This window comes from Hirundo rustica, chromosome 13 (assembly GCF_015227805.2).
Source record: "Hirundo rustica isolate bHirRus1 chromosome 13, bHirRus1.pri.v3, whole genome shotgun sequence".
Classification (NCBI taxonomy): domain Eukaryota; kingdom Metazoa; phylum Chordata; class Aves; order Passeriformes; family Hirundinidae; genus Hirundo; species Hirundo rustica.
In genome coordinates, this window is record NC_053462.1 from 5,446,398 (window position 1) to 5,456,802 (window position 10,405).

General features: G+C 44.1%; 1 protein-coding gene across 3 annotated transcripts in view; it reads right to left on the reverse strand.

Moving 5' to 3' along the window:
• The window catches only part of ENTREP2 (endosomal transmembrane epsin interactor 2), an 88,233-nt gene extending 83,121 nt beyond the window's left edge, over positions 1-5,112 (reverse strand). For 2 of the 3 annotated variants that reach the window (XM_040076999.2, XM_040076998.2), the window contains exon 1: positions 4,960-5,112. In XM_040076999.2, coding sequence (XP_039932933.1) covers positions 4,960-5,085 — 126 coding nt within the window. In that variant the 5' untranslated portion in view covers positions 5,086-5,112. The remainder of the gene's footprint in view (positions 1-4,959) is intronic. The other variant, XM_040076997.2, reaches the window with a different exon arrangement.
• Between the last annotated feature and the right edge of the window lie 5,293 nt (positions 5,113-10,405).

Genomic DNA, 10,405 nt, shown 5'->3' on the forward strand with positions numbered 1-10,405 from the left:
CTGCATTAGAGATCTGATAAGTCTCCCAAAAACTTTTTCTGTGTGGAAATTTACCTACCCAATTCCCAAACCAGCAATACAAACTCCTCCAAAAGAAGTCTGGAAGTGAATATTTAGAGATATAGAACATTGTCTGAACCAGCAGCAAACTTCACATAATAACAATTTGTCCATAATAAACTAATCATCATAGCTATGAGTCCACGGATTTGAAATCTGCTATTAGAACAATCCTCTGCAGAGAAGGCACCTGGTCACACACTCTCACCCAAACAGTGCTTCCTCCAAGAAAGTTTCAGGCTGAGCTCTCAGGCTGTGTGTGCTAACCAGGAGTACTCAACCAAACAACCCATATTATGGGTTCTCATATTCTCAGGGAGTATCTAAAGCTCTCATAGAGGACACCCAGAAGTACAGTGACATTTTGTGAAAGGCAACCTGATAACCACAGAGTTAGAGTTTTATTTATACCTACAGCAGGTGGAAAAGAAAGCTGCCCTTTCTTGTCCTAGACGTGAAATTATCATCTCCAAGACAAATAAATAAATGTGTTACAGGTTGTCCCAGTTCAGTGAACACTGTATCACACAACAGGAGCAGTAAGTTTACTTTCTCTCAAGGAGATTCGCTTTTCTTTCACAGTCCCACTGTGGGCAAGAGGCTTCTCATGCAAACTGAAGTTCCTTGCCCCAAGCTACAGCCAATCACTCTATTCCTCCTGACTATCCACAGGCAATAATGGAAAATACCAAAAGAGGACAGAACAGGGGAAAGGAGGAAGGGGAAAAAACCCCTTTAGCTGAAACTGAGTAGAGAAAAACACAATTTCTAACAAATCATTGTCATCCTTGACTTCCGCAATGATTCTGTATAGGAACATGCCTACACAGAACAACCTGCTGTGCGTAAGGAACAGCCAGAGTCACAGACAAGTGGAAGTTTTTGAAAGTCAACTCCTTTAAGCATCACCTGAAGCTTTTAAACCTATTTTGTACAATGTTATAGAAGTATACAGAAAAGGCTCCTACATTCAGCTTTCTCAGTTAATAACATAGACGTATATAACCTATTTCCCATTTTCCATAAAAGAAAAGTTGGGTTTGAGTTCACACCAACAGTCTCTCTATACTTCTGTTTCTTTTTCAAAGAACATAAAAAACCACATATGTCATGAACCTTGAGAACATTCTACATTAAAGATGTTTTCAAGCCAGAAGAATTATCTGCTCTGAACATGGGATATGGATGAAAAGAGGCACAATTGTGAAGAAACTTAATAAAAAGGAAAGGCAGGACAAGATCTTCCAGCAACACACTTCTACACAAGAACATGACTGTCCAGTAACTATACATAAAAAAGAAGATAGAAGAATAAACAGCAAGTACATGCTAAGATCTCTAAAGCCAGAGTAATTCTAGAAACCTGGGTAATTCTTATGATTTATTCTACTATTTTATTAATACTTTTCTCTGCTAGAGAGAACTCTGGTCTCTAACTAAGCATGGTAATTTTCTTAAATTGCTGGGATCAAGATGGGGTGGCAAGATAAACATCTTCCTGCAAAATTCTAAATAATTTCATGAAATTACTTCACACGGTGAGTTTTGCTTTTGCAGTCACACAATCACAGCTCCATCAGCCTGTGGTTTGCTACGGCCCCAACACTGAGAGGAACCATCAACATCAGGCACACCGGGCAGAAGCATTTCCTTCAATCTGGGCACGTACAGAACCACCACACTACAAACTGGCATGTGGTTTGCATTCTAAAGGGCAAAGGGGGTACAAAACATTTTCTCATATTCAAGCAACTACGGACCTACAGGAGAGGCAAATTACCTTGTCACTGCTTATACTTCCAGTGATCTCCCAGAACAGCTTAATTTTGAGACCTATCCTTCCATGGTTAAAATGAGACTGGTACTCTGTTCTTGATCCTCTTAACAGAGTCAAAGACACTCACGCTCATCTCCCTTATATGAAAAAATAATTTCTTTTACCCAGTTGAGAGAATGGGAAGAAGAAATCACCATTTTCTCAGGAAGCTGCAATGGGAACAAGCTGCCAAGCATTTCAGCACACAGACTGCAAGCTCTTGCCAATAACTGCTGCCTATGCAGAGAATTAACCAGTACCTGCTTATCTAAGCCTCAAATTTCCTTCTGCTCAGTGTGAGGTTGACTCTGATTCATTACCTTAAAAATGTCTTAATACAAAATATATGAAGATACTTTTTATCTTCCTAATACGATGGTATGAAAGATAAATTGTTTAAGGTATGGGATGATACTTAAATTAGCTCTGAACTCTTCAAAGTTTTATGGAAATTATGGTGCCTTGTTCTTTAAATAAGCTCTCACTTTTATGGTCATGTGATTGGATTTCATAAAGAAAGTGAGAAATCAGAATCTTTCCTTGCATTTGATTACAGAACTTTCTGTGAATCTAATATGCAGCCTGATCTAATTTTTAACTTTTTTTCAATCAGCTAGACTGTTAAAAACACTAGGAAATTATTTTCAGAAACATTTGAAAGGCTCTTACCAAATTTTTGCAGCCTTCATTTATATTGACAAGGCATTTGGTGTCAAAAACTGCTGAAAAGTACCAATGCCAAGACTACCCTCTCTTAGGATGTGCATTTCTAATGACTAAAAACTACAGCATATCACATAAACACACACACAAAAAAATAAATTCAGAATTGCTACTTTAATATCAAATGCCTCAGTTATTTACTTCAAAGAAGTGAGGGGGAAGTAGTGAAGGCAGTGAATGTGTCTGATTTTGGCACCAAATAAAGAGGGGAAGGATATAGTTCCATTATTTTTCTCTCAAGTCACTTAAACCCACCTGTAATTATTTCTTTAATTGTATTTTACAGAAGCAAGCTAAAGACTGTTACTCTTCCACAGAAGCCTTTTTCAGCTGTGAGTGATGATGCATCTAGTGTTCGTTAAGTTCATTAAATACCTCAAAGGGCTTTTAGAAAAGGCCGTGTAATCAGCTAACTTCAGAAAATTCTTTAGGGCTCATCATACTTCAAAACCTGCTCTATTTTATCTTAGTTCTTGAGACTTAAAGGTAAGGATAACAGGAGGAAACTAAGTTTATTCTAATGCTCAGACAGATCATTTATAAGGCAGAATTTAAAAAGTAAACTCTTAGTTTAGGAAACAATGTACACCTGCCTCATTCTGATAACACAGGAACATAATTCTTTCCAGTCAACAGTCTCACAGTTCTCTGAGCCTTCCACCCATTGTACCACAGGCTGGAATCACGGGTTCGGTGTCTCTGGTGAGCAACTAACATACATGAAATCTAAGAGGGAAACACATTTTCTGTGAAATACACTGCACAGAGAGAAGAGTAGAAGGCATCCACAGCAAGAAAAGCAGCCTGTCTGCCTTGGAGCATAACGAAAACCACCAGAAGCGTCTGCACACACAACATGGGAGGTGGGGGAAAAGGTACTACTGAAAAAGTTGTTCTTGCTGGAATGCACAAGCAGTTATGCATCCTGCTGCTCACTCTGGTAAGGTAAGAAACAAAGGCTACCCAAGCTGTGTTGGTTTGGTAGCATATTAATATGTAAGCAGCCAGATTCTGAACCTAAAACTCACACCTCGTCACAACAAATAATTGCATATTATCTTGTAGAGATTCAATAGAACTACTATTACAACATCAATGCTATTAGTGTAAACTCATATTTCTTTTCAAAACTTGAATAAAATACAACAAAATCAAGCAAGATATCTAAATAATTAATCCAGAACTACTCTTCTGCTCTGAAGGACTCAGGAAAAAAAATATTTTCTGTATAAGAACAAATTAAATAGTTTAAATTAATTAATAGTTTTAATTAATGAATAGTTTCTTTTAAAAACTACACCATTTTCCACCACATGCTTAGAACTAAATAACCCAAAATATTTTATCTAACTGTTCTAACGAGCATGTTTGAAGTTGAAAACTCTCTGGTCCGTTAAAAGAGCTGAAGAGACATAATTGAAACCAGTAATGCATTAAATTAAACGGAGCAAATCTTCACCAATAACACAGAGTCTGTTACCAGTGCCCTCATAAATGTCAAGCCCCATTTCACTGCTTATGAGAAAAGCTTTCATGAAGCAGTATTATCCTAATGTGTCCATGTGCGTGCTGCACCCACACACAGATGCAGCCACTCATGATGATCAGCACTAAATGAGACCACCTGAATCACCTGAATCAGACTAGCAACCCTTTTTGTTTGTGGGGGTCTTTTGGGTGGGTTTTTTTAGTTCTTAAATTTGTTTTAAGTTGGTGCTAGCAGGACACAATGGAAAGTAAACAAGGATATCACAAAGGAATCAGGAGGACTCCGATTTGCGTTCAGAACAAACAAGCTTTTCCCTCAGACCAGCAGCCTCCCTTGGGGCAGGGCTCTCGGGTGTCCCAAAGCTACGGCCTTTCCAGCCCTCCCGCGCACTCCGGCTCTCCTCGGCACAACTCTTCCGTGCCGTGCGCGTACCTTAAATCCCGACCGCGGTCACCTCCAGCACCACACGGCTCGCGGCTGAATTTGCAACCGCGCCAGACCCCGAGCGGCGGCCGCGTCTCAAGGTGAGCCCAAGTCAGCGCCGATGGAACGGGCACCGGCGGCTGAGGCAGCGCCACAGGCTCATTCGTCATCCCAACTTTCACCCGACGTTGTTGATACAACACAATCCACCTTGCCCAGCCCTTCCTCAGGCGAGGTGGAAGTGCCACGGCGCTGCTGCCGGGCCGGGGGAAGCGCGGTATCCGCGCAGAGCACGGCGCGGCCGAGCCAGGAGCTCACCTGCCCGCCTCGGCACGGGGAGGGCGCCGAGGCCCGCAATCGCCGCCCGCGTCCCACCTGTCGGGCGGCCGCGCGTCCCCCAGGCGCCGGCGGCGCTCCCGCCCGCCCCCTCCCGCGCCCCCCGACTCACCGAGAAGCCGGCCCAGAAGGGGCAGGAGTGGCGGACGCGGGCCGAGGTGGTGAGCGCCAGGGCGGCGAAGCTGACGGCCACGATGAGGCAGCCGAGCACCATCTGCGTGACCCCCAGGGCCAGCATGGCCCGCGAGCGGGCGCGCTGCTCGCGCAGGCGGGACAGGCTGCGGGACAGCGCGGTGGGGCTGAGGGAGCGCGCCCCGCCGGGGGCCCCTCCGCCCGCCGGCATCCTCCGCGCCGCCCCGCGCCGCCTCCGCGCTCCGCGGGGCAGCCGGGCGCTGCGGGCGGCCGCGGCGCATGGAGGAGGAGCCGCCCTGCGCCCGGGACGACCCGCGCGGCCCCGGCCGGGGCACGGCGGGCGAGGGGCGGCCGCCGCCGCCGCCTCCTGTCCCCGCTGCAGGCGCGGGGCGGGGGAGGCTGCGGGGCCGCAGCGCGCGGGCGCGGCTCAACCTCAGCCGCCGGCGGGGGCGGCCCCGGTCCGGCCCGGCCCCGGCGCCGCCGGCCGGGAGCGCTCTCCCCGGGAGCGCCCGAGCCCCGCCGCCCGGCTCCCCGCGGCTCCCGCCGCTGCCGGGGTGCGCCCGAACCCCGCCGCCCGGCTCCCGCCGCTCCGGGAGGGGAGGGGAATGGGGGAGGGCTGCGCACGGCCAATGGCGGGCGGAGGCAGCGGCCGGAGCATCGGCGGCGGCCGCCGGCCCTGCGGGCTCAGCGTCGTGTGCCAGGGGCCCGGGCCGAGGCCCCCCGGCAGCGCCCCTGAGCCGGCCCCGCTCCTGCCGCCAGGGCCCTGAGGGCAAAATCGCTCCCACCTGGGGCTTTGTGCAGCGGAGGCACCTGACAGCCTCCCCCCTTGCTCTGTGTGCTCCCGTCCAGCGGCGGAGGAAGGGCAGGGCTGGGTCTCAGTTCTGTGCAAAAGGCATCTTGAACGTTTTTTATTTTTTAGGGTTTTTTTCCTCGCAGCAAACCATAACCAAGTCTCAAGCGCAGCAGCCCCAGTAGCAGAAACACGTCAAGCTTCTAATTTTAAAAACTTCCCTGCCCTGCTGCTAACAGAGTCTGTAGAATGGTAGGGCTGCCCACAGCACCTGAAGCCACTTTTCTGCAGAAGGGAAATCACAGTGATTAGGTATCAACTACAAACAGCTTGGCCTACTCATGAAAAACACACCAACAGAACCCAAAGCCCAGATAATCATCTCACTATACTGCAGGCTAGTTTAGGTAGTAAAACTATGCCAAGATTGACATGTTTGTGGCACTGTAATCTGCTAAAACAGCATTTTTTTTAATACAGGAATTGATATATGTAATTCTGTGATATTCATACGAAGAGCCCCCAACTTCAACATCACATGTACACCAGGCTTAAATCTTTGTATTTGAGGCTCTTTTTCTTTTCTTCCAAAAACTTTTCTTAGCATTAAATAGTTTCCTGGGGACGTAGTAGTGAGGAAGTATGGCTTGACAGGAAAGTGTCAGAGAGGAGGTCCCCTCTTTTCATACAACATCCAGATGTTTTACCGCAACAGAAGAACACAAAAAAGCTTGCTGCTTTCAGCTTAATTCACTGTCTGTGTCACAAAACATCGTAGGGTAACAGCTGCTGTCACCCCAACATGGCTGCACATGTGCAAAGGCATATTTTAATCAGAGACAAAAGCCTACACTAACAAAACTCCACAGTGAAGAAACAGCTGTTTTGCTAAAAGCTTTTAGTTAAATGCAGAATTGTACTACTTCAACACTGCTCATAATCAAAAGAAGAGTTAGCTTACAATGACATAGTTAGACTGGGCCGGTAACAAATGGGAGTCAGCGAGAAACAACACACCAGTACACATTCCCAACTGCTATTCCCAGACTGGCTGCTGGCACAGGTGTGCAACCTCCCATCTGAAAGCCCAGGCAGAACAGGTAAAGGGTAGGGGGGTAGGGGGGAATGTATGGTTACAGATCACACTGAATTTTTGTTTATACCAGTCCACACTAAAATTAACTTCCATTTGTATTTATTTAAGTAGAACTATTTGCTGTCCAACATTGGAAATATTACTTCAAAATACCCCTTTCAAAGTCAAGGAAGAGTCTGTGTTCCAATGTTCTGCCAAATAGAGTAAAAGGTTCTAGCAAAAAAAACCAAACCCAAAGCCCAGATCCAGACTGAACCTGTGCAGCCTCCATGATTAAGTAGCTCATTCTCCAACAAGGCAGAAATGCTTTAGGTTATTCAACAGGACAATTAGAAACCTTAATAAATGCATTTAAACCTCTATCTGGGTGCTCTCATTCAGGGACAAGATGGCCCTAGGGTTTGGAGAAATTAGGACACATTACACTGGGGTGTGAATTTACATCTCACTAACTCCCTGTGCTGGTACTACTGTATGCATTACATACAAAGCAATTTACCTTCATTTCCAAGGACTTTCTAACTTATATGTAAAAAATTATTTGATAATCCACATTTGTGGGTATCCAAGAGGATCTGGCTGCAAATCCATATGCTCAGCTGCTGTCCATGAACCTCACATGTGGGTAAGCCCTCGGGTAATCAATACTTCACTGCTTCCAATATGGCCAACTAAGGCTACCGGAAAACAATTATTTTGGCTTCCAGCAGGAATCCACAGGACTTTAGATCACGTTTTGTCCGTTCAATATTCGTGAGCATTCGGATGGAGGCAGATACTGGTCAAGATCTGAATTAGCTTAGATACACTTCTTAGTTTGCTTTGAAGAGTCTCAGTCGCTGGATTTGTTTGAGAAGTATTTAAGAGCAAATTGGGAAGTGGTACTGTCTCTAATTTAAAGTTATTTTGCTGAAGAGACCTTTTTACAATACTTCCATGGGTATTTTTCTATGCCAGCTCACTGTGTGTAACTGTAAGTGGGATGTGGTACTGAAATTTCTTCCAGAACTGTGGCCGCAAAATCTTTGGAATAGCCCTGTTTCTATGGGAACACTACAAACAACTAATTTTTAATTTACCAAATAATTTGTTTCCCAAAGGCAGTGAGAAGGGCACTACATATCAGACTTTTTTTTTTAGCCTATTAAAACCCACCAAAACTCAGAAGCCAGTATGATAATGATGCCACTTCCATGGTAACTGCGCCAGTAGTGTCAGCCTTTACTGGCTTCCACCAGTTCAGAAAGCACTTCATACTCAGGACTGCATTAGTGGATAGAAGTTTATATTCATTCTACCTCACTTTACACTGCAGTCAATTTCATGCCTCTGTCTCTTCAACTGTTACTTGAGATGAAGAAAATGGCATTTTTAAGTATGACAGAAAAAGGAGCAAAGAAAATTCAGTTACAGTAAAGTCTCTCTTGCCATTGCAAAGGTGCCCTACAGGGTACAGATATTGAAAGCATGTCCAAGGGCCCTGGCACTGCCACTTCCATACAGCACGCCTCAACTCTGCATTCCTTACATGAGCTCCTTATTTGAAGCAGCCCCTCTTTATGTATGCAGCTTTAAGGACTTCCTAAGCACTAACAAACCAGGCTGTCCCACAAACTGTACATGCTAAAGATGTAGTGGAAATTGGTCAAATATGGCATCAGCCTTGAAAAATAAAATGTAAACTTTATCTACGCATACACACAAAATGAGAAAACCCCACAAAATGTATCTCCTTCCATATCCGACCTTTACCATTCATCTTGAGATCTTGACTTAAAATAGATTTATTATTCTAATATTTAACAAGTAATTTCTCAGCCATTCAGATGTTGTTGTATCTCTATAACACCAGCAGGAGTAATTCCACTTATTTGGTCCAGGCTGTTGATTCCTCAAAGGGAATCAAGTATCCAGACCACAACATCCAGGATAAGTTCAGTTGAAGCATATAATAATTTCTTGGCACATATATAAAACAATTAATTTTTTTTTTTCCATGGCTACACTTTGCCCTGTTCCAAAAATAACTTGTAAGGCACTCCAACATACTTTATCCCAGTTTACCAGGAACCATCTCCAATAAATCCAATTTTTACAGAAGTAATGAAATGAATTTACAGATACAATTACCTAAATATAAAGTCAGTATCATTGGCAGAACTGAAGAAAAACTTACTCTCACACGCCAGCTTCTAAGCATATAAGGATATTTGATTCCAAAGGCAACAGAAGCTGGTATTTCAGTACATTGAAAAAGAAATGTACATTTTCTTGCACTTGACAGTCAATCTTCCTTAAGTTTATCTTCCAAAAAATTGTACTGAGCAGGGACAGAAAGAAGGGCAAGACAGCCAATAATAAAGATTTTTTATCTATACACCACATCCAATTGTAATCAACATATTGCAGGAAGTATCCTGCTTTACTAGCCTTAGGCTTTGAAAATATAAAAACCCCCTCATAGTAGCAGATACCAGAATGTGTCAAAGACAACAAGACAATACATGCCGGTGCCCACCAGTATAAGAATGGATCACAGAGTTAAATCTGTAAACTTAAAACCTTATGGTGGCACTGCTTCCTGTTGACTCAATAATTTTCTTAAAATAGGATAACTGCCTCTGACAGACTTGTAGTTAATCGATGAACCTCAAAAATAAAAATCCTCTTCCCACCTCCCTACTTTTATACTAATAAAAGTATCCACTGTGTTTTCACTTGGCAAATCAGATGTATGATGACACTCCCAATCCCATCTTTTACAGCAATTTTTCTGTGGAAGTGAATGAAGAGCTCACAAAGCACAGCAATTCTGTGTACATAAATACTATGAATAAAAACTTAACAAATTACTGTGAAGATCAGCAGACTTTGACTAAGCCCTGCTCCTGGTGCTTGAAACCTAAGTGCCTATTTCTGAAAGCTTTTAAGAGGATATATTAAAAACAAGAGCATCTATCTCACAATCATCAAGAGCCCTGTAAGGAACCGACTCCTGGACAAAGTCTGCTTAGCACAAATTAGGGGAACTGTCCCCTCTCCACTGTAGGCTGCAAAACACTGTCCTTGGTGGGGTGATTGTGCACAGAGGAACCATGCTCTCACTTTTCTCTTTAAGGACTCAGAGTTATTATGTGGATCCCTGAATAGCTCAGCTTTTCTGCACCATCTGCTACCTATGAATTGGTCTGTTACCCCAACCAGGCATCGACCAAAGGAGACAAAGAAAAGTACCTGCCATTACTTTACAGCCATTATTGTGGTTCCTCATGCTTTTACATAGAGGGTAATTGCAGATTAGTTGGTTTCACAAAAATAGCATCCTTTAACAACATAATCTAAGCATATATAAACCCGCAGGATTTACTTCTGTACGTAAGCCAAAAGGGTTTTAAACAAGAAAGCTTTGCAGATTAAAAAAATGAAAGAAACTTCCATTTTCATGCTTTAATCTGAAAACAGTGTGTGTCTGTTCTTCAGAAATACCTGCCTTGGAATGACTTCCTCCACGTGAGTGTCCTGGAGTGCTACAGACACCAC